Raw genomic sequence first — 23,668 nt, 5'->3', positions numbered from 1 at the left:
GCATGTTCTTCCAAAACGAAGCTAATGCTGACATTGCTGTTAATCTGTGCTAACACTGCAGCTTCGCTTACCTTCTGGCCTCGATGCTCCAACTTTCTTTCCAAAACTCGAAAATCAATGCAACCACTTGTTAATACCATGTTTATTTTTTTATTATTATTTTTTTAAACATTTTTTTTTTTTTACCATGTGTCACATTTGATTCAGTGAAACATTTAAAAGATGGTGTGAAAAACAAAAAGTCAAATATAGAATAAAATGGAGTTCATCTTGTTGGGACATTCACTTTAATGGCAATTTTTACAGTTCACAAAAATAGCAGTCTTAGAAATCAAATTAACAGCAGGAATATTCATAAAACATTTATACATTTGAAATTGGGCAAACCAACAATGAAATCTTATAAATAGATAAATTCCCCTCCTCTCACATATGTGTGTGTGTGTGTGTGTGTGTGTGTGTGTGTGGTGTGTGTGTGTGTCACATATATGAAATACACTCTAGTTCTATGTGTGTGTGTGTTTGCGTATGTATATATATTTATATATCTATATAAGTACTTGGCTGGTAATAACAGCACAGTTTCACCATGTAGATGTCACCTGATGTGTCTACATGTGAATAATCCTGTGAAGAACATCAAAGAAGTACACTAACAAATGTATATCTAGTACTTATCTTGTAGACTATAGGACATTCAGACTAAACAGTCACAAGGCAACCTGAATGTGTGTGTGTTTATTTTAAGCTCTCTACACCACAGAAGCAACATTAATTACACCACTCTACGCCCTCCAACTATCTCCGTCTATACTCCGATTTGAGTCTCCTGCCGTTACTTGGTAATAAGAATATAGAAAATAACAGTCCCAGCCCCATTCGTCCGGGGTCTTATTGGCGGTCACAAGGCATTGTTGTCCTTTCCTCTCCATGAACTCAATGTGAGGTTCTACTTGCCGCTGCCTGTTCAGTCGGCCGTTCTTGTGTAAGCGTTTGTGTCCAAAAATTCCTACAGACTACAACGATTCCAGAAAGCTCAAATCCACATCGTCACCCAAAAAAAAAAAAATGCGATAAAACAATACATAATGACTTGTTATAGTATGTATCATTTTTTTTTAAACTTGCGTTGACATTTTTGCCAAAAATCAAGGGTGATAAGACAACAAGCAAAGCATAATGACACCAAAGGAGAAAAACAAAAAGATTGTAAAAGTGGTACTCACAATAGGAAATGCAAAAGTTGTTACTTTTTTACATCTTGGCAACAAATGAGGTCTTCCTTGTTACCTCCTTGTCCTTGTACTTGTTTCAAAGTAGTAGGCAAATGTTTTTTTTTTTTTTTTTTTTGGTTTTGCAAAGTTTGGGTGACTTTTTGTGTTGGAATCAGCAATCATGAGTCAACGTGGAAAATATGTATTACAGCACTAAAAATGAAAAGGGAATTATTGTCAAAAGTCGTATTCACAACAGCAAATTTCTTTTTTTTTTTTTAAACAGCTTTGCTACAATCAGGATTTCTCTTGTTTGACTATTCAAAATAAATTGGCTACCAGACGTGTTTATACAACAGACTCTTTGAACTCAACACTTCCAAGATCGTATGACTCAAAATTCGACCAAAAACACAAGATGATCAAAAAAAAGAAATAATCCAGAAATGCCTTAAAAACTGTTTTTTGAGGGTGGGGGGGTGGGAATTAATTATTACAGTTAGACAATATGTACAATGTGAATAATGAAACTAAAAGCAAAACGGGGACTTATTGTCACTTGTCGCTAACTTTTTTTTTTCTTTCACATTTTTGGTGACAGTAAAACCTAACAAAATGGGAAATATCATTTGTAATCTTTACTACATTGCTTTTATAATATGACAACAATTACCGTACTACATAACATAGGGATCTGTACTGTATGAAAATATTTCATGAGGTTAACATTTAACCGTCTGAAGAAAATGTATTCCTCAAACTATCAGTTAAAATTCAAACAAATCATGGGTTGGACAGGTTCCTCGTTCTGGGTTCACATTCTTAAGAATCACTATTTGTATCCTCAACTACAAGTAATGTGCACACTCAAACAAAAGCTTCTGGAAAGACAAAATTTAAATCTTTGCTGACTTATTTTTAAAACCTGCCGCTCCCTCAGAATGTTAATTTGAGGTTCAAGCTGCAAAGATTGAAGTCTTAAATCTCAGGTAATTTTCTGGATGTAGCAGTCAATTGGCAAACTCACAGAGTGGAACTAATTCTCTTGTAGCTGCCAATGTTTTCATTACTTCGGCAAACGCTCACGGTGGTACACTTCACGGCGGTTGAATTAAAACATTCATGAATTAATCACAAAGATTTGCTTTAACGATCTGCACAGAACATTCCTGGTAAAATAAAAATTGCTTCACAGAAAATGTTAGTGTTGCCTCGTGAATCCACCAAAAAGTTTGCTTTCAAGCTATGAAACTAACCCAAGATGTCACCAGTTCCAAATACAACAACTGTGACTGGAATAATCGGTGTCAGCCCAAATGAACGGAGTCCTTGCAGACAGTCAGCGTGAAGACTGGGTCTCCTTTACGACATACGAAGCATATAAAGCCTTCTACCAGATGCGACACTTCTGCTCGGGGTTCATCGGACTGCCTTTTTGGCACTGGAATGCCTCTGAGAAAGCTTCAAAATTTTGGAGCGAACCAAGAACCCTGAGGACAAAAACAAGACAAAGATTGTCAGGGTATGTTTTAATTGGGTTAGAGGCAAGAAGGTGGACCCAAGTGCAGGGAAGGGTGGTAAGGCTGGAGGGTAGGATGTACTCAAAAAGGAGGTTTTATTTTCCCAAAAATATAAAGGCAAAAAAGCCATGTGGAAGGTAACAAAGTCCCAAAAAATAGGTTCAAAGTAACAAACAGGGGAGACTCAACAGTCATCACAAAAAAACAACACGAAAACTTGCATGACAGGCCTCGGGAAATATGACATACACACGACACGAGTGGCTTGAGGGAGCTAATTGGTTGACACAAGGTTAGAAGGCTGACGAGAACCGGTAAAGACATGAACATTACACAAGAAAACCTGAAAAAGTATTAAACAAAATCTAATCAAAATGAAGTCAACAAAAACACATGACAAAGATGAGTTTGCAATATCCGTCTTTCAAGCCTGTTGTGAAACGTAATTCTAAACCTATCCCTGGGATTCAGTCAGCGACAACCATGTAGCTTGTGTGCGTGCCTTGTTCAAGGGAATTAATTGACTGCAACTCAACCTAACATTTTAGATTGTTTATTAAAGTAGGGTACCTGGAAAAATAGTAAACAGGGAAAACTGGCTTGCACCCCCCACAAAATTGGAGTCCCCAGAGGAAACCTGGAGTGTCCGGAGAACTCTGGACTCCATAGAGAAAATTGGAGTCTCCAAAGAAAACCCGAAGGAAAAACCTGAACTGCCCAGGCTATACAGATGCAGGTATGGGAAAAAAAACAAACTCCACACAGAAAGGCACCTTGTTTACAGCAACTGACTGGAAATTAACAGAACATCTTTGGTTGTGGGGGAAACCAGAGCATCCAGTAAAAACTGGAGTACCTAGAACAAACAGGAGTTCCTGGAGAATCATAGAGTCCCCAAAGGAGCCTGGACCCTACTCCAGTAACTTAAGCTAGAGTCTCAAGGGAAAGTCGCTGGAGAAACTTTGAGTCACTATATATATATATATATATATATATATATATATAGGGAAATATATATACAGGGAAAACTGGCGTACCTAGAGAAAAATTGAGTACCCGAACCAAAGCATGGGGAGAACATGTAAACCCCACTCAGAAACTTCAAAATGAAATCAAACTTGGAACATTCTTAGTGTGAACCAGCAGTGCTAACCACTGTTTCACCATGCCACAACGAACTCCACAACTGATAGCTGTCTGATTTCTCTCTTTTTTTTTTTTTTCCCTACTGTAGTTTCTGGCCATCAATGGATTATTTAAGATGATGGCACTCATCTCACTTACCTGTATTCTAATGGGCTGTGAGAGTCTGTCTTGATGGACTGGCTCGCATATTCGGGCCGATAAGCACCACACCAAACCTGGATAAAGCAGAGGGATCATTTAGGCAGGGCTTTTTGAAAAGGACCGGTCCACTGCAACGTGCTTCTGACTCTTTGTACCCCTTTAAATGATCACTTATCACTGTTTTATTGTAGTTTTTGCTTACTTGGGCAAAGTTAAGAAAGAACAGCTGCTTGTGATCCATGTCTAGACCGGGCAGGCGAGGCTCTTCCCCTTCAGTCTCCACCCACTTGAGGTAAGCCTGTAAACAAATAAAAGCCAACTTCAAAACACATCCCATGTGTCGTGTGTAGCTTTAAATCCTTCATGTATTTTAGCATCTAACAGTTCACCTTGTAGGCTTGGCGAACCCCTCCATTGTCTGCGATGTTCTCCCCTAAAGTGCTGATTCCGCTTACCTACAAAGACAAGCCCATGAATGCACACAAACGCGTCACGGTCTGTTTGATCCTCAGTCATGAACAACTCTTACATTTTGCCCACCCGCCAGCTTCCAGTTGAACTTTCCGTACTGCTGCACCATGCACTGTGACTGCTCCTTGAAATGCTCCGCAGAGTAATTGCTCCACCAGTTGAGCATGTTTCCGTCCTTGTCAAAATTACGCCCTGCCGGGGAAAAGCATGTAAGCTACGTTAATTTGATCACATCTTGTTCTCAGATGTCGATTATTTCAGATTTTGTCACATGTACAGTCCACCCTGAAATCTGTTCTCTGTATTTCATCCATTGTCGAGGAAGTGTGGGCCTGTAAGTAATGCCATCAGGCCAAAGTGGCAAAAACCAGAGTACCCCAAGAAAAACTGAATACCCATGGAAAACCACTGAACTCAAGGGAACTTGGTTTAATCAGAGAAAATTTGAGTATCCAAGGACACACTTAATACACTGAGAAACTACAATACAATACAGAAAACTATAGTAGCTGGAGAAAACCTTGCTACTTGGCAAACATTTGAGTAAAGAGAAAAAACTGGACTACCTAAAGAAGCTTGTAGTCCACAGAGAAAACTGGAGTATTCAAAGAAAACAAAAATATTCAAAGAAAGCTGGAGTACCAGAGACAAACTGAAATTCCTAGAGAAAACTTTAGTGCCTGGAGAAAACAAAAGTACACAGGAAAGCTGGGGTACCCAAGGAAATCCTGAGCATGCAGAGAAACTTGGAGTGTTCGCAGAAAACCTGTCTACCCAGAGAAAAGTGCAGTATCCAAAGAAACACTCGATGCACAGAGTAATGTAGAGCACCTGGAGAATATCAAGGAATTGAAGGAAACCCTTTATAGACTCAAGAAACTGGAATACCTGCAAAAAATTGAGTATCCACATGCAGGCACGGTAATAACATGACTCAACAACAAAGTCGCAGGTTCTTGCAGTACTAGTTCTGTATTCAAAGTTGGCACCATTTACTAATTCATACCATTGTCATCAAATCCATGTGTGATCTCGTGGCCGATGACCATTCCGATTCCACCAAAGTTCAGAGCCTGTTGTTGATGTTTACTGAAGAAAGGTGGCTGCAGGATACCCGCTGGAAACACTGGAAACACAAAATTAAAAATGTAACTGAAGAGGCTGTTCAGAGGTGTGAAGATCTTACCAATCTGGTTTCTGTTGGGAGAGTAAAAAGCGTTCACCACAGCAGCACCAATGATCCACCTGAGGAGCGACCAGGAATGTTTACAATCCGGTCATAAAGCATTCCCCAGCACAAAATACTTGAGCCTTAATCCTTCATCGAGTATCAACTTACAAGTTGGGATCCACTGGCTCTCTGAGCTTCTTCAGACTCTTGTGGGCCTCGGACTTGAGATTCTCCAGGATGTTCTCGAAGTAGTGTTCCTGGCTAAAATTCAACTGAATGGGCAAAGCAGTCCAAATGAATGGATGTGTATATATATTTTTTGTAATTCTCTAAACTAAAACACATGATCTTTATTCTTACATGTGCATATTCTTGGTCCAGTTTGTGGTTACTGTTTTGCAGAATGTGATCTGGATAGCCGATATGCTCTTTGATGGCCATGGCCTGCAGGAGATACACCACAATTCGGATGACCATTTTGAATATCTGCATGGATGCAGTGACACTCTGTTACTATCATAAGTACTCTACTTGCTAGTGTCCAACTACAATATAATGTTCATCTCCCTTTTTTTTGGTTTTAACCATTCCCATCTATACATATTTCAAATAATGAATCTTTCTCTATTAATGATGGGGGACATAAACAAAACTGCATGTGCAAAATATGTTGTCTGTTGTTAGGGCAGAGTGCAGGTGTGTGTAGATGCGACCAATCTCTATTTCGATGACATAAATCGCGCGTTGACAGGATATATTGGGACGGGATCCATATACCCAGTGGCGGTCTTTCACATGGGCAGTATGGGGAGCTGCCCAGCATGGCATTCTGTGTGGGGCGGCATGAAACAAAACAAAATTGTCTGGACTTGGTTATCGGGGATGGACTCAGAGTAGAGATGGTGTAGCTCCATATGAAGAGGAAGCAGCTGAGTTAGCTTGGGCCTTTATCACAGATAACTACTGGTGGTATTCATGGGAATATACAACCAAGAGGACATCCCAGGCCAGAGGTCGAAGATGGTGGAAGCACATTCTCCCAGCTGGCCTCGGATTGGCTAGAGATCGACCCAGTGAAGCTTTAGAAGGTGTCCGCATCAATGGTAGGCTAAGTCTCCCTGCTTAGACTGCTCCCCCATGACCAAGACTCAGTTGAATGCAGCATAATGCATGGATGGATCGATGGATGTAAGCCTACCTTTTCTCTGGCCTTCTCCTTGGAGGGTGCATCCATCCACCTTAGCTCCTCCAGTGTTTCGACAAATGCCGTCTGAATCTTTCCGATGAGATCACTGACCTGTACACACGAAGAAACAAGGATGATGGTAACATTCACTGTGGTTGCCTGATGACCTGCTCAAGGTGTTGTCCACCTTTTGCCTGAAGTCAGCTACGAAAGGCTAAAGTGTCCCGTGACTCTCAACAGGTTAAAGTGGATAGAAATGGATGGATGGATCATGGCAACTCCTCTACACTTGTTTTATCCAAAGCATTTCTATCTGCTCTTTGCAACGTAAATTTTACAGGACATCATGAGAGTGAGCGAGACGTTCCTCACCATTCGTTTGCTTTCTCCAGCAAACGTTTCACGCACGTAAAGGGCACCGACAGCATTTTCCATGCTGCTCTGGACGTAACGGACACACTCTCGCCACCAGGCATCCTCCACCGTGGTGCCATACAGAGTCTGAGATGCACACAAGCGTTAACCCAGGAGCAATTTTTAAAAAATTCCGTACGCAATCTTGATGTTGCGGTGGAGTTTACCTTCCTATAACGGGCTCTGGTTTCTTTGAAACGTCGACTCAGGCTGTTAACTCGATCGATGACCAGCTGCCAGGTGAGGTAGTTCTGCATTGTTCTGAACATATGTCCAAATATTTGTACTATCATTTCATTTTCTCTCTTTTTTTCCCATCACGCTTATACTTCTGTATCTTGTGCTGACCGAACACTGTGTCTGGAGAGGACTTCGTTCATCTTGTCCAGGTACGGCGAGCCATATACCACCACTTCCTCTTCCAGCTGCGCTTCCAGAGACACGCTGGATAGCACACCCCGGATAAACCGTGTCCAATTAAAACCCTGCAAAACAAATATTCTTTTTTTCTTATTATATTCTATATTACTATAGAAATGCTGCAAATCAGTTTTCTTTTAAGTAGCTGAAGGCTACCAAGCTTGAAATTATGTATTTTGTATTATTCTGATGAAAAAATTGCTTAATAGAAGCCTGAACCTGCTCAAAAACTCGTTAATATTTGCCAGCATGTGTATCCCAGTGAAAAAAAAATGTAGGGGTCCTAATCACAATGTTCCCAAATTCAATTCCTAGTAGTCTGCAGTGAAGTTAGATAAAAAATTGCCCGATATTTGAAAGTTGGTGGAAGCGTTTTATCATACCCACAAAAAATAATGAATGCATTTATGCTTGAAATTGAACAGGATGTCTTGGCTGGTATTGTGTTTTGAAGCAGTCATTCTGGTTGGAGTCCATTGCTTCTTGGCCTTGACAAATTCCTCATTGGGAATTTACCTGAATGAGAACCAATAAGACACAGGTATCCTTGACAGATGGGCGATACCAAATTGTACGCCACGTAAAGATGGCAGAACATCAAGCGTCAAATGATTCCTTCAAGAACAAGAGGGTTTAAGGGGCCTCTGTGAATTTGGAAACACCCGTCCTTGTACATGTCATGTGGTTTAACCAATCAACAAGAAATCAGTTGGGCACGTCTTTGATTTCACGGTGCACGAAAACGTCTCAAGGACCAGTGCCTGAAATTGAACAAAAAAATTGTCTGTTTTTGGTTTGTCGCTGCCATTTTGGACAAATTCTTGGTCTCGTACTTTGACGAACTCCTACAAAGAGAATTAGTCCAAATTACCCCTCTATCCGAAGCAGGTGCAGTCTCCTGGACAGATGGGCAGAGATTGCAAAGGGCAATTAACAAAAACAAATGAAAGGAATTCAGTATATAAGGTCGTCGGAATAACAGCAGCTGCTGTCACATTGCTTTATGACCATAATATCTAATTCTTGTCAGTTACAAAAAATGAGCCACAGGCTGCTTCACCAAGTCTTAACACAAAGACATTACAGTATTATCTAATCACGTATAGCAGCCCGCTCTCGTAGATTCCCATTGCCACGTTCGTGTTAATTACTTTCTTTTGTCTAACTGCTGCATTGTAATCAACTGTTTCCCGTTGTCGTGTTTGTTATCTCTGGAACCAGACACTCACGTTAAAGCTGAATGTGCTCTGCAGCTCGTTCAGCGTCATCTTGTTGTAAAGTACGGTGACGTCCTGCCGCTCCTCGGCTGGCAATGTGGCCTGGAAGGAAGAAAATCATCGGCGTCATTGTGCAAATGGTGCAAGGTGAGCAGCAAACATCCTGAAACTGGGAAAAGAGAGGGGCTACTGAACAAAAGCAGATTCACGGTGATTTGGTCGCTATCTTTAGCAACTTTTCTCTTGCAGTAATTTTTTCTGAAAAAAAAAAGACATGAGCAGCAAGCTTTTTTTAATACATTGTTTTTGGGATGACAAGAAAGAAAGCCACTGGCTCGATCCTGCGGAACATTGTTTAAGACATGATGCCCGTTGTGTTTACATTTTGACTGAAAGGGCACTTTTTTGTAGTATTTTATAATTAACTGTAAACATGTACATTTTTATGGATGTTCATGGCAGTTAATGCTTTGAGAAAATAATTACACGAAAAAACATGAAGAAAATTTATTTTTAGGTGTCACAACATGGTGAATCAGCTGGAAAGCGTTGGCCTCACAGTTCTGAGATCCCAGTTTCAATCCCGGACTCGCCTGTGTGGAGTTTGCATGTTCTCCCCGAGGCTGCGTGGGTTTTCTCCTGGCGCTCCGGTTTCCTCCCACATCCCAGAAACATGCAAAATTCATTGGACACTCTAAATTGCCCCTAGGTGTGATTGTGAGTGCAAATCGTGGTTTGTTTCTATATGCCCTGCGATTGGCTGGCCGGTTCAGGGTGTACCCCGCCTCCTGCCCATTGACAGCTGGGATAGGTTCCAGCACTCCCTGCGACCCCTGTGAGGATAAGCGGTTAAGAAAATGGATGGATGGATGGATGGATGGATGGATGGATGGATGGATGGATGGAGGTGTCATAAAAGAAGTGGAATGGTGGGCGACAGGTTAGTATATCAGGTTCACAGTTCAAATCTGGTCTCGCATGTGTGGAGTTTGCATGTTCTCTACTGCAAAGTCATAATTACAATAAATATCCATCCATCCATTTTCTTTGCCTCCTGGATTTTTTTTTCTTGTGACGCCACACTCACGTTGGCGATTTCTGTTTCCAGGTCCAACACTTGCATCATCTCCTCCCACACACCCTCATCATCCTGTGTCAAGTTCCTGTCTTCCCGGGTCATCTTGGCGATGGAGACCATGAAGTGGAGGTAGGCCTCTCGTACCTATGATGACATGACTCCAACATATTAGTTAACAAAGTGAGTTTTATTATATTTACAGTGATTAATGTATAGTGTTATCAATAAGCTCCATCTGTTGATCACACAGGAAACATAAATTCTATGCAGTGTTACACATTCCTCAAGAAAATAAAGATTGATGAAATTGGTCACCTTTTTGTAGTTTCCATCGTTAAAATAGTAATCTCGCGATGGCATTCCAAGTCCTGGCTGGTCGATCTAAATAATATACAAGATCATAAATCATGTATTGTAAGATCATGATATAATAATATCACAGATACTGTACATATTTTGTACCAATTCATCAATCCATCAGTTTCTTTATCGTTTAGCCGCAGTAGGGTTGCGGGGGTGCTGGAGCCTATCCCAGCTATCTTTAGGCAAAAGAGGGGCTCCACCCCGAACTGGTCACCAGCCAATCGCAGTACACATATAATATAAACCAGTGGTCTCAAACTGGGGGCCCGTGGCCCATTTGCGCCCCGCAAGACCATATTTTCGAGGGCCCCACCTTCATATGAAAGTTAAATGTTGGTGCAGCCTTTGAGTTTTATATTAATGGCACTTTTACAGCGTTGTGTTGTGTTTAGAATTGTTTTTTATATGTATCGGTTTGTCTCTGCCCACCCGTCAAATGTGAAATGAACCTACAAATTATATATTTTGTTATCTCCCTGTTTTTGAAAATGTCTTTGTGTGGGTGTTCTGAATTTTGCGAATTGTTTCAGATGGAAGGAGGATATGGTTTAATGAGCCAGTGGTGACTTTGTGCTATTCATTTGCAGTCTGGATGCAGATAGGTTAACATCTCCTCCTTAGTCTACACGGGTGTCCAATAAGACCACAAAAAATATCTCGAGTTTTTTTTGCTAATGAGTTTTAAAGAATAGTCACCAAAGTGGTCGGAAAATTAGCTATGTTGGTAACATTGCATTGCCGTTCAGATTGTTGCAAAGCCAGACTCTTTCTTTAAATAGTTAGTCTATTTTTTGTCCAGGTTATATTTGTTGGTAGAATGATTCGTTCAGTGATGAAAACATGATTCCTCTGTGGATGTGCAGTAAACAATCTGAATGTAAACAATTATGAAGAGACGTCGCTCTTACGTAAACGATATGACGTTGAGAATCCCGGTCGTCGGTCCACACGTACATGTCCAGGAGAACCTTCTTGTGAAAGCGAGCCGTCATTATGGCGAGGGTGTCCTCGAGACTCCATTCTTCCTCTGCGGGAAAAGAAAAACATTTTGTCCATATGAACAGAACTCGTGTAGAACCCATGTCATTAAATATTGAGGACTTCGACCATCGAAGCATCAAATAATAAAAAGAACATTTTGGATGTTTTTTTTTTCCCAACTGTCCTGTTCAGCTGTATGCCTTTTGTACTGAAACAGTTTTGCTTAGCAACAGGGGAGTTTCAAATTCTCACGCTGCTTATTTTTTTAATTTTTAAATTATTCTCATGTTTATTGAAATTGCAGCTGGGCAAGAAGAGTATTAGGGGACAGAAGGGAAAAGGGGGATAGGATTGTGATCCATAGCAGAAGAACAGACTCGATAGTTGGCCACAAGTAATATTACAAAAGTCAAAACGTGTTCTTATACTGTATCACAAGCAAGTTAGTCAACTGCTCCACGGAGTTGCTGAGCTGGCAGATTGAGGAAGGGTCCACCTGCAAGTGGGCCCAAGTCAGCAAGCCCATCCCATTGGGGACCCAGCCAGGGATCTGCCACGTACTTATCAGGACCCAAATATGGACACAGCAGATACAAAACTGAGTCAAACAGAAGTAGCTGTCACAGGGCCCTTTTCTGGACGCTTGTCTGACAAAACCACTGAAACCTGACTGACAACAATTCTTGGTTGCAAAGCAAGTTTCTTCAACTCAGTGGCAATAAATATGTTAATCACTGGTTCCGAATTGCTCATCAAAATAACAAATAATTTCTGTCTCACTACATCGCCCTGGTTTGTTGACCTTCAAGATGCACATCAAGAGCATCCCAAAAACTGCATTCTTTTCACTTCAAGAACATCGCCGTCGTCGCCTTTTCTTCTCTGCAGCGGAAACACCGATCGAGGCTTTCATAACGATCAAATTCTACAAGACTAACTGTATCCTCTCTGGCTCACCCACCCAATTTCCCGATAAACTTCAGTATATCCAGAACTGAACTGCCCACTTGCTCACGCACACCCGCTCCCGTGAGCACGTCAACCCTGGCCTACGGAAACTCCACTGGCTTCCCATTCCACAACTCCAGACATTTCTAAGTCCTTCTACTCAATCAGGCCCCTCATCCCTAGTTCTTTTCACCACCACACTCCCTCCCGAAGTGACCACTCTCCTGATGGCAACCTCCTCTCCACCTCACCGGACCAAGTGCCCTGTGTGACTGCTCAAATCTTTCCATCTTTCCAAATAGCTTCAACCATCCATCCATTTTCTTAGCCGCTTTATCCTCACGAGGGTCGTGGGGAGTGCTGGAGCCTATCCCAGCTGTCAACGGGCAGAAGGCGGGGTAGACCCTGAACTGGTTGCCAGCCAATTGCGGGGCACATCGAGACAAACAGCCATACTCACAATCACACCTAGGGGCAATTTAGAGTGTCCAATTAGTGTTGCACACAGGCACAGGGAGAACATGCAAACTCCACATAGCCGGGTCCGGGATCGAACCCGGGATCTCAGAGCTTTCCAGCTGTCCCACCGTCCTGCCTCCAAATAGCTTTTTATGTGTAAACTGTTTAATCGTTGTGGTCTTCTGCAAAGTCTTTGCACGCCCTTTAAAATTGCTCTGTTATAATTCACCCCCAAAATATTTTCTTGTCTCCTTGGCAAGGAATTATTTCTTACTTACAAAGTAGAAGAGTTTTATTTTTGAGGGTGTAGGGCATAAATTTTTTATGCATTTCTTTCTTTTTTTTTTTTTTTTTTACCAGAGGTTGCGTTCCAGTCCGCAGAAGCCACAGGCCAGTCGCCGATAATGTCGATGAGGCTCAGCAGGGGCTGAGAATCGCGTTGCTCGATGAGGCCTAAATAAGTAAACAGTTTACAACATTAAGACGTCTGCACAGGTCCAACACAAGAGCTCTATTCAACATTTTTTTTCTTTATAATCTTTGTCCATGTAGGAGTTAGATCTCTTTCAAGGTTCGGTAATCATAGTAGAGATTAGCGCAAACATAGTGAGTTTTTTGACCTGAGAGAGCCCATACCAGAATCTGGTGACATCCTGCAATAATCTATCGCACTTTTATTGTAGCCAACTGGTGAACTTACTTTCATTCAAGCAGGAGGTGTAAAGGACTTTGGCCTTCTTGATGGCATCTCTCTCTTCTTCTCTCTCCGTCTCTAAAGCGCCTGAAAAGCAGGACAAAACATAGATCCACAGCCTTTGTATTAATGCCAAATAAATATCCAACGTGGGAAACATTATATTTAATTCAGAGCAGCAAGGAATTTTGGGATAAATCAAACCAAATAAATACTAAAATAACATTTTTATACCTGAAAATATTTCATTCAGAGAAGAAAATTGATGGGGTTTGTTTGATTTAAAAATATTTGTATTTATATTCAATATCATATTTAAAGATTCTTTATTCTTCATTATTATTTATTCTTCTTATTTATTCTTAATTTAGTACAGCACATTGATTCAGTGTGATTTGTTTCATTTAAGAATATTTACCTTTTTATATTTACCCCTTTTTCGGTGTTTTCTTTTAAAACAGCAGTTTTTCAATACAAAATATACATTCCATTAAAGAAATAACAAATAAAATGTAATAGAGAGCACAGAAATTAGTGAGTATAATTAGTGAAAATATGTACATGAATAATTCGTTTTTATTTAAAACAGCAGTATCAGAAATGTATTTTCATTAAAAAATGTTTTTAAAAAAACCAACTAAAAAAACGGTAAACCAATTTGAAATTAAAAAAATAGATAATTTTGATAAATACAGTAATGAATCAATATTTAATTTTAAAAGCATCAATCATTTGTAATTTTCATATAAAACACCAGTATCAAAAATGTATTATTAAAAATATTTTTTAAAACATTTTTGAAAAACTCCAATAAAGACCAGTATATCCATTTAAAATATCTTTTTATTAAGAAAATAGATAATAATACAGTAATGAATCAATATTTATATTAAATTTTAAAATAATCATCATTTTTTTAAATTTAAAACAGCAGTATCAAAAATGTATTTTCATTAAAAATATATTTTTTAAAACATTTTGGAAAAAATCCAATCCAAACCAGTCAATCAATTTGAAAGATGTTTTTTTAATTAAAAAGATAGATAATTTCGAAATAATACAGTAACAAATCAATATTTATAAATAGTAATATAATAAATTTTGAAAAAAATCCATCATTTAGTTTTTATTTAAAACAGCAGTATCAAAATGTATTATTTAAAAATATTTTTAAAAACATTTTTGAAAGACCAGTAAATCAATCTGAAATATTTTTTTTATTAAAAAAATAGATAATATAGAAATAACACAGTAATGAATCACTATTTGTATTTCATTTTAAAAGAATCCATCAGTAGCGTCGCGTGTATGCTGATATAAAACTTGACATTTTTAATATAATAGACTCGTAAATCAATTTTATTTTTTAAGTGATTAATTTTAATGAAAAATGACATGCTTTAAGGGAGCGAAAATTGCCTGCGTACTGGATGTGTGTACAAATATTTATTGATTTGTATTTTTTCAATCCTTGACATTATATGAAATAATTCCTAAAATGTGAATCTGATTAATGTTCACGTTTAAACGCCTTCCCCAAAATTCAAAGCTATTTTATCACGAGTTGCCACACTGACTTTCTCCTCACACATCTTTAAAAATAAATAAATAAAAAAGCCGGCCTTTCAGGACAGTCACGTACAATCTTTGATCTTTTTTATATTTGGCAACCCGACTGACCTTTAAGTACAATCTCCAGCTTGTCCCTGAGGATGTCAAAGACGCTGTGACGCGAGCTGGTCTCGGGGATGACGTGGCGCTCCAGCCAACCCCCGCAGGCGTACTGATAGAAGTTATCGCAAGGCTTCACCGACGCATCCATGTTCTGCAGGAGCCGTGACGCTTTAGGAGAGGAAAAGATCAGGGGGGTGGGGGGCATGGGGGTAGCTTTAATGTTGGAATGAGACTCGTTTTTTTACATTTTTAAAAAATTCTTCAAAGCTTTTACCTGCTGTGACACAGTCTGCAGTTGTGCACACACTGTTGAGGTTGGAGCGAAACAGCTGACCTGGATGCAAAAAAAATAAAATAAAAATGCACTTGCTCCTGTGGAACCGAAGAAGGTCAAATCCTCCAAAAGTTGTACTATTTTGGCTTTAAACAAAGGTTTTGACTTGGAGCTTTATACAGCACTAAACAGTAGCAAGATTCTCATTTGAAAGGGGCGTGGCAAGTAAAATGGAGTTTTTCATGGCGAGTATACAATCCGCCAATCTGCCCAACTATGAAGTGTGAAATTAAACGTCCAAGTATTTCTGAGCTGCCTATTTCCAAAAATGTCTGAGCATGAGCCGGTCTGGAATTTTGACGCATTGTGGCATCACAGCGGGATTCGGACTTTCCGCCACCGTGACTCACTATTGTCAAGGAATATCTGAGGCCTACAGAGAAGCGCTTTTATCCCAAAAGACAAAAGGTAAGCAGAGCTGCAGTGCAAGAACAGAAGAGAGCTGTAGATGTGTTGATGAGTGTATGCGCCACATGGACACATCACCAAACAAGAACGGAGTACATGCTGCTTATCGGAAACTAGCGCTGTTTGGTAACGATAATCTGCGTCCAACAAATTCTATGCAGCTCTGCTTACCTTTTGACTTTGACTTTTGGGAGGGGTACTCCACCTGTAAATGTTTCCACTTGGTAGTACCTCTAGATCAAGGGTGTCAAACTCATTTTTCTCGCAGGCCACGTTGTTGTTCCGATTTCCCTCGGAGGGCCGTTATGACTGTGGAATAAAAATATTTAATCATCTCATCATATTTACATAATTTATGAACTGGTTTTGGAATCAGAAATCAAGGGTAATGTGTTTTACAACTATTCATGTTTGGTAACAGCAAAATGCTTGTAGTATCTCATCTTTATCATTTATCATATAAAACAATTTGAAATCATGGAAATTGACTCTAGATTTGGCTTTGCGGGCCATATAAAATCACGTGACGGGCCAGATCTAGCCCCCGGGCCTTGGGTTTGACACCTGTGCTCTAGATGATCATGTTTTCAGACGGCTTTTGTATGAAAGTGGCTCTGTAGCTTCACCCATCATGTGAAGTGTGGGTGTGTGTTGGGATGGGGGGGGTCACCACTCAATATGTTTCCCTAAAAGTAGAAATCCTTTTCCCCTCAGTGTTATGACGCTGTCGTAGCTCATTACCGGTTGTACCTGCTCTGCCCTGATCCCGGTTTTAGTTTTGCAGGGTTCTACGCAGCGTTTTGTGAACAAAGTAGTTCTACTTGGATGGTCTGCAACTGGTGCGGTGAATTTGAGTGCATTTTTTAAATGCCGTTTGAAAAAAGGACCACTGAGTAATTGTGTAGACTGCTGGTGTGGAGCATTTGGGATGGATTGGTCGCACAATGGACTCTGGTGTGTCAGCGCTGACTTTTGTGCCACGCTGCTGACTCGGCAGCAGAGAGACTTAAGAGTATTAAGTGAGGTGGCGCGTCCCTGTGACACCTTTTATCCCTCTCACTGCGCCGTGCTCGCTGCCTAAGATGACGGAGCCGCTCACCTCCGAAGTCCGCTGAGCTCCGCGACACGGTCGAGCGCTGAGATTGTTCTAGAAGGTGGGGAAGAAAAAAAAAAAAAACAAGTTTTTTTTTTTTTAAAAAAGTAAATTCAAACTCAGTTAGGGTACACATAATCGGCATCGTAGCTTTCCACCAGTCGTTTGCAAACTTTTTATACAAAGTATCACTTGCCTCTCCATGTACCAACATAATGACCAACAATTAGTAAAATGTTTATTTGATATTACCACTGTGATTGTATCTAGGAAATAAAAAAAAAACTGTACTTAATGATTTAGTTAAAACATCCTTTCATCCATCTTCTTAGCCGCTTATCCTCACGAGGGTCACGGGGAGTGGTGCCAACGGGCAGGAGGCGGGGTACACCCTGAACTGGTTGCCAGCCAATTGCAGGGCACAGACAACAGACAGACAACAGTCGCACTCACAACCACACCTACGGGCAACTTAGAGTGTCCAATTAATGTTCCATGTTTTTGGGATGTGGGAGGAAACCGGAGTGCCCGGAGAAAACCCCACTTAAAACATATTGAGTGCCAAAGTTAAATTAAAAATGTACCTAAATACAGTTGTAGGATGCATGTGAACCCTTTGGAATTTCTTAAATGTCTGCAAAAATTGTCATCTGAGGTGGAACGGTGACGCACCTGGGAAAGCATTGGCTTCACAGTTCTGAGGGCCTGGGTTCGATCCCGGCCCCACCTGTGTGGAGTTTGCATGTTCTCCCCGTGCCTGCGTGGGTTTTCTCCAGACACTCCGTTTTTCCTCGCACATTCCAAAAATAGGCAACGTTAAATGGACACTCGAAATTGCCCCGAGGTGTGATTGTGAGTGCGGCTGTTTGTCTCCATGTGCCCTGCGATTGGCTGGCAACCAGTTCAGGGTGTACCCCGCCTCTTGCACGCTGACAGCTGGGATAGGCTCTAGCACTCCCTGCAACCCTCGTGAGGATAAGCGGCTAAGAAAATGGACGGATGGATTTCGTCTGATCTTGATCTAAATCACAACTGCCCGCATTCGCTAATACCGCACAAACAATTACGTTTGAATATTTTTATCGAGCATAACATAAAAATTCAGAGGACATGGAGGAAATAGTATGTGAACATTATGGTTTAATAATAGTTGACTCTCCTTTGGCAGGAAAAACCTGTACCAAACATTTTCTTGTTGTTGCACAGCGGACCAGGTTTCATTTTGGACCACTGCTCTTTTCTTGCAGTTCAGCAAGATTCCTGGGATGCTTGGTGTCTGCGTCGCTCTCTTGAGGTCATGCCACAGCATCTCAATTGGGTTGAAGTCAGGTTGAAAGTGAACGTTTTCTTTTTCTCAGTCCGTTTTGTTGCATTGCTTCTGTGTTTTGGCTCAATGACCCATCCTCTTTTGAGGTTCAACTCTTGGACGGAGCCTCTACCTTTTTATCAAACAAACGGTTCCCTGGGTTTGGTGCAGATTATTATTATGAACATTTGAAAAATATTCACTTTTATGATTTCTTGTTTATTCCACCCCCATTGGTTAGCCGGGCCATGGTACACGAGGCCCACAAATTATGCCATGCAACAAGTGACAGAGAGAGAAGTGCAGTTTTGACTGACATGCAAAGACAGCTGAGCTGTTTTCACGACACATCGACACGACTCATTTTCGGTACCTTTCAGCGCAGATGTGTAGAGGACCACCAAGCCGGCCAGGGCGCAGCTGACCAGAAGGAGGAGCACAGACAGGCCAATTTCAGCCACCGTCCAGCCGCGTTTTCCAGATTTGCTCGATTTCTCCATGATGTCCATTTGACTTTCCGATTTGCCCATTCTCCTGATTGCAGCCTCTGGGGTGCAAAAAAAAAAAAAAAAAATAGTACAGCGGTACCTCGATTTACAACTGCCCTGACTTTTCAAAATCTGAGCTGGGTGGTGTTAATTGATTATACTTCATTTATGCAGAAAGTGAAAATTGCAGGTGATTGTGCAATTAAGAAGCTAAATGTAAGTTCTGCTAAAGACAGCTGAAGGTGGGGGACGGGCGGAGATAAATTGCATTCATCTGGCCATGCCATCTTAAGGCACAGCACACTTGTGACTTTTGGCTTATTTACACTTTGCTAAAAATATTTATTTCCATACAACTTTAATCATTTAAAACACCATGACTTTTGTTCACATTGCAACTTTATTTTGTGGCAGCACAGTGTCTCAGCTGGAAAGCGTTGGCCTCACAGTTCTGAGGTCCCGGGGTCAATCCTGGATCCGTCTGTGTGGCGTTTGCATGTTCTCCCCCTGCCTGCTTGGGTTTTCTCCGGGCACTCCGGTTTACTCCCACATCCCAAAAACATGCAACATTAATTGGACACTCTAATTTGCCCGTAGGTGTGATTGTGATTGCGACTGTTTGTCTAGATGTGCCCTTTGATTGGCTGGCAACCAGTTCAGGGTGTGCCCCGCCTCCTGCCCGTTGACAGGCAGGATAGGGTCCAGCACTCCCATGACCCTTGTGAGGATAAGCGGCTAAGAAAATGGATGGATGGATGGATGGATGGATGGATTTCCTATTTATATGATTGTGTTGAACTATACTGTAGCTTCTTTGCAAGATTCTGGATGTATGTGTGTGCATGTGTGGGTGTGTGTGTGAGTATGACTTTTGGCACTTTGCTAAACATCCCCATTTCCACACAGATTTAATAACTTCAAATATAATGACTTTTTTCCGCATTGGAATTTTTATATTGTCTTTTAAACATATTGTTACAACAGTTTTTCTTGAACTATTCAGATTTTTTCAACATAATATTTTGACTCGATTATGAGCAATTCTGGACTTTTTGTCCCATGTATATGATTGTGTTGAGCTATACTCTAGCTTCTCTGCAAGATTCTGAATTTGTGTGCGTGGGTAAAGTGTGTATTTCTTCATCAGTTTATGTCAGTTGTATACGTGAAATGTTAAGAGTTCTTTTCACATTGCAACTTTCATATTGTGATTGGGTGTGTAGGGGCGGGGGGCTGGAGTGTGATTATTGCCACTGGGTAACTTCTTTTTACAAATAAGAAAGTTAAAATTTCACAACTTAAAGCGTTGCATGGTCAGTCAATTGAGGTCTTATTATGACGAGCAGAACGAATGAATTACTTCGTCTTATTTCATAGGCGTAAATATATGCAGAATAAGTATATGTGTTGTAATTTCTTTCTTACAGTGTAGTGCGCAATGTGAAACAGCACAGGCTTATCACTGCTTTCCATATGCTTTCAATAGTTTGGGCGTAGAATTGAATGTTTTGGCGAAGGCTAATTTCACCATTAAAACTCTCTCTTTCACGCACGCACACACACGTTCAGGCCTAAGCCTGTTTCAAGAGAGCTCATTTGCATACCCCATAATTACATGCGCGTCAAGTCAATATTGCAAAGGAGCGTGTGTGGCTTTGGTGGACGGAAGGACAATGCCAATCAGCAGCGTGCCGTTGCCTCTGTTGTGTTGTGCGCCACCTGTTCCTCCATCACGCCCCCCCCCCCCCCCCCCCGCTATCATTTAGCCTGACAGTAAATCACAGGGTCATATCGCGCCGGCCCATGGACACCCCCCCCCCCAGCCCCCACTCATGAATACTCATGGGTGTGCATTTAGCCATGAAAAGTGAGTGGGATGGGGGGCCTTGTTAGAGAGGCGCGTCTGTCTGCTGTTATAAAAGCATTAAATGGAGGCCTTGTGTAACATATTATAACACTGTTATATGTATTTAATGCCCAGCGCCGTCATTTAAAAGACTTTGGACTTTAATTCACCTACTGCATGGAAATTATATCGCACAAATTTTTGACCTTTACCGGGCCGAGACACATTTTCTATTTGAAAAATTGTACAGCACGCCTAGAAACTAAAATGCTACACCAAAAAATGGATACGGCTGTCATTTATGTAATTTCTGCCATCTAATAGAAGAGCCGTTATTTGATCTGTTTGTCATTCTACAACGCTGGCATGGATAGATGAACGAAGATCAATTCTTAAATAATCAATTTCAGACCAATTTTGATCATTTCCCGCTGCACACCTGAAGAGTTCTGGTTGGGAATCACTGATGTAGCACATCATGCACATTTATTATTATTTTATTTATTATTTATTATTCTTATATCACAAATTTAATCCAGTATATGCTCGACCAATTTCTGCAATTGTCAAAATAGGTTGAAACGCTTCCTGGTGACTCGGGTGAATGGCACACGGGGCCGTCACAACACACTTGTAGAAACTATATCATGCCATCCATCAATTTTCTGAGCTGCTTATCCTCACGAGGGTCGCAGGAGGGCCGGAGCCTATCCAGCTGTCCTCGGGCAGGAGGCGGGGTACACCCTGAACCGGTTGCCAGCCAATCACAGGGCACATGGACGCACTCACAATCACACCTAGGGGCAATTTAGAGTGTTCAATTAATGATGCATGTTTTGGGGATGTGGGAGGAAATTGGAGTTCCCGAAGAAAACGCACGCAGAGAACATGCAAACTCCACACAGGGAGGGCTGGGATTTGAACCCCGAACCTCAGAACTGTGTGGCAGATGTGCTCACCAGTTGTTTCACAGTGACGCCACTAATATTTTCATCAAACATTTTTCCAAAACACTTTCTTTGAAAATGGAATGTTTGACTCACTTCCAACAGTGACTTCAGATGAGTTGAATTTGTTAAAAAAAAAAAAAAAAAAGCTGGGGGGCACCATAAACAAATGATAATAAATAGCTCTCAGCTGTCTTTTTTACTGACCGAAAAATGTACCAAAAAATGGAAAGCATTTATATTTAGAAACATTTGAAATATAATGATCAATTCCTTTAAATTTCCCTTATTTTCTTTCTTCTATCTTTTTAATCAATTTCAGATGTAGGGTGTAGCTATTGCACCATTTTATTTACAGTGCACCTGCTTGTTTCAATCATCATAATCAAAATGTATTTTGTACACAATAAAATTATTACACATCAGAATACAATGAAAAAATATTACTCTTTGAAATTACTCCCTTTTTTTCCCCTATACATATTTCCATACACGTATGCACTTAGTTACATACATTTATAGTATTTCCATCAAATTCGTACAATTTCAAAATTATTCTTAACCCTGATCTTAATGGACACATTTTTTATGTTTTTTTTAATGTTCTAAATGTGTTGTTCTAAATGCGTTGTGGCATATTCATGTATTGAAAACAACTTTTGTTACTTTATGTGATTTTGAGCTATAAATATATTTAATTTATAGAAATACATAGGCGGAATGGTGGATCAGCTGGTGGACCGTTGGCCTCGCAGTTCTCATGACCCGGGTTCGTTCCCGGCCCCGCCTGCATGGCGTTTGCATGTTCTCCCCGTGCTGGCGGGGGTTTTCTCCGGGCACTCCGGTTTCCTCCCACATCCCAAAAACATGCAATATTAATTGGACACCCTAAATTGCCCCTAGGTGTGATTGCGAGTGCGGCCGTTTTTGTCTCGATGTGCCCTGTGATGGCTGGCAACAAGTTCAAGGTGTACCCTGCCTCCTGGCCGTTGACAGCTGGGATAGGCTCCAGCAATCCCCGCGACCCTTGTGAGGATAAGCGGCAAAGGAACATTTATGGATGGCTATAAATACAATGTAGGTCCAAATTTGGGCATCATTTGTACACTCCAAGTAAGGAAAAGTGCACACAAGGACATATTTATGTCAAGGTGCTTATATTAGCATAAGTAATACCATTTAGACATTTAAATGCCTAAAGTTCTACCCCACACGAAGTAAGCCCCCAAGTGGAGTCATAAATCTTCAAATGTGACACCAATGTAAATAATTACGTTCAACTACCACATGAAGTATTAACACTTAACGCGTACTTTTCACAACCCCTCTAAAGTGACTCTTGCACCATCCTCATCAACATCATTATTAGCGGTCGCCCCGGCAACGGAGAACGGCATCTTACCTTTGAACGGGAAAGGTGGAGGTGGGTGAGCTGCTCCCCTCTGCCCCCACCACCACCACCACCACGCATACACACACACACTCTCACACACACACACGCACGCACACGCACACACAGCGCGCTACTATCTCAAAACACCCCTGCTGAGTGAGCATTCACTCAGAGCTGGTGCGTGGAGAAATGAGTCCGTGCTGCAGTTTGGTCGAGGGGGAGAGCCACTTGTGAACCTCAATGCCGCTCGGGGGGGTAGGGGAGGGGGGGGGGCGAGCGAGGCGACAGACACAGAGAGAGAGAGAAAGAGAGAGAGGGAGGGAGGGAAGAAGGTGCGTTACTGATAAGAGGAATGCTGGGAATGTGTGTGTGCATGCATGCTTGGTGGTGGGATCGAATACAAGTGAATTTTTTGTTGTCTTTATTTACTTGAATCATAATATCGAATAGTTTTGGTTTTTAAATGTCATCTCTACGTCAATAATTTCAAAATATATTTTCAAATATAACTACAAGCATGTGCCTTTTAGGGCCACAATTTGATCAAAAGAATTTGGAAATATACAGAAAGATGATTTTAACAATCACGCATTTCTTTCTGGGTTACAAGAAAAATCCATCCATCCATCTTCTATCGCTTTTCCGGGTCGGGTCGTGGGTTCAATTGCTTTAGCAGGGATGGCCACACTTCCCTTTCCCCAGCCCCTTCATCCAGTTATTGAAGTGCCACTGACTTCCCTATTGTAAAATAGATAT

The 23,668-nt window shown here is 41.0% G+C and overlaps 1 protein-coding gene and 1 long non-coding RNA gene across 2 annotated transcripts; one reads left to right on the top strand and one right to left on the bottom strand.

Annotated features, from left to right (window-relative positions):
* Positions 1–311: 311 nt before the first annotated feature.
* Positions 312–23,128, bottom strand: mmel1 (membrane metallo-endopeptidase-like 1). The gene is made up of 24 exons (XM_061833779.1): positions 22,922–23,128; positions 18,612–18,785; positions 16,939–16,986; positions 15,372–15,431; positions 15,104–15,265; positions 13,430–13,510; positions 13,087–13,182; positions 11,250–11,368; positions 10,294–10,359; positions 9,988–10,122; positions 8,913–9,002; positions 7,612–7,748; positions 7,431–7,524; positions 7,222–7,350; positions 6,862–6,960; positions 6,024–6,107; positions 5,832–5,935; positions 5,679–5,737; positions 5,499–5,618; positions 4,551–4,684; positions 4,411–4,476; positions 4,224–4,319; positions 4,019–4,095; positions 312–2,704 (listed from the first exon to the last, which is right to left on the bottom strand). The coding sequence occupies exons 2-24, from the start codon at positions 18,766–18,768 to the stop codon at positions 2,605–2,607; spliced, it is 2,313 nt and encodes a 770-aa protein (XP_061689763.1). The 5' UTR covers positions 18,769–18,785; positions 22,922–23,128; the 3' UTR covers positions 312–2,604.
* LOC133508072 (uncharacterized) lies at positions 7,414–10,109 on the top strand. Its single transcript, XR_009796968.1, has 3 exons — positions 7,414–7,652; positions 8,937–9,047; positions 10,009–10,109. It is a non-coding gene; the product is annotated as an uncharacterized LOC133508072 (long non-coding RNA).
* Positions 23,129–23,668: the final 540 nt, after the last annotated feature.

The sequence above is a fragment of the Syngnathoides biaculeatus genome, chromosome 10 (assembly GCF_019802595.1).
Source record: "Syngnathoides biaculeatus isolate LvHL_M chromosome 10, ASM1980259v1, whole genome shotgun sequence".
NCBI lineage: Eukaryota > Metazoa > Chordata > Actinopteri > Syngnathiformes > Syngnathidae > Syngnathoides > Syngnathoides biaculeatus.
The sequence above is the reverse complement of the archived record's forward strand: the minus strand, read 5'-3'. Positions and strand labels throughout refer to the sequence as shown.

Bases quoted from the DNA above. Each gene is read 5' to 3' on its own strand.
- mmel1 (XM_061833779.1), bottom strand. From the start codon at position 18,768: ATGGGCAAATCGGAAAGTCAAATGGACATCATGGAGAAATCGAGCAAA. The intron at 15,432-16,938 runs GTGAGCGGCTCC...TTTTGCATCCAG, and splicing joins GAGCTCAGCGGACTTCGGAG to GTCAGCTGTTTCGCTCCAAC. The intron at 11,369-13,086 runs GTAAAAAAAAAA...CTTTTCCCGCAG, and splicing joins GGACTGGAACGCAACCTCTG to AGGAAGAATGGAGTCTCGAG.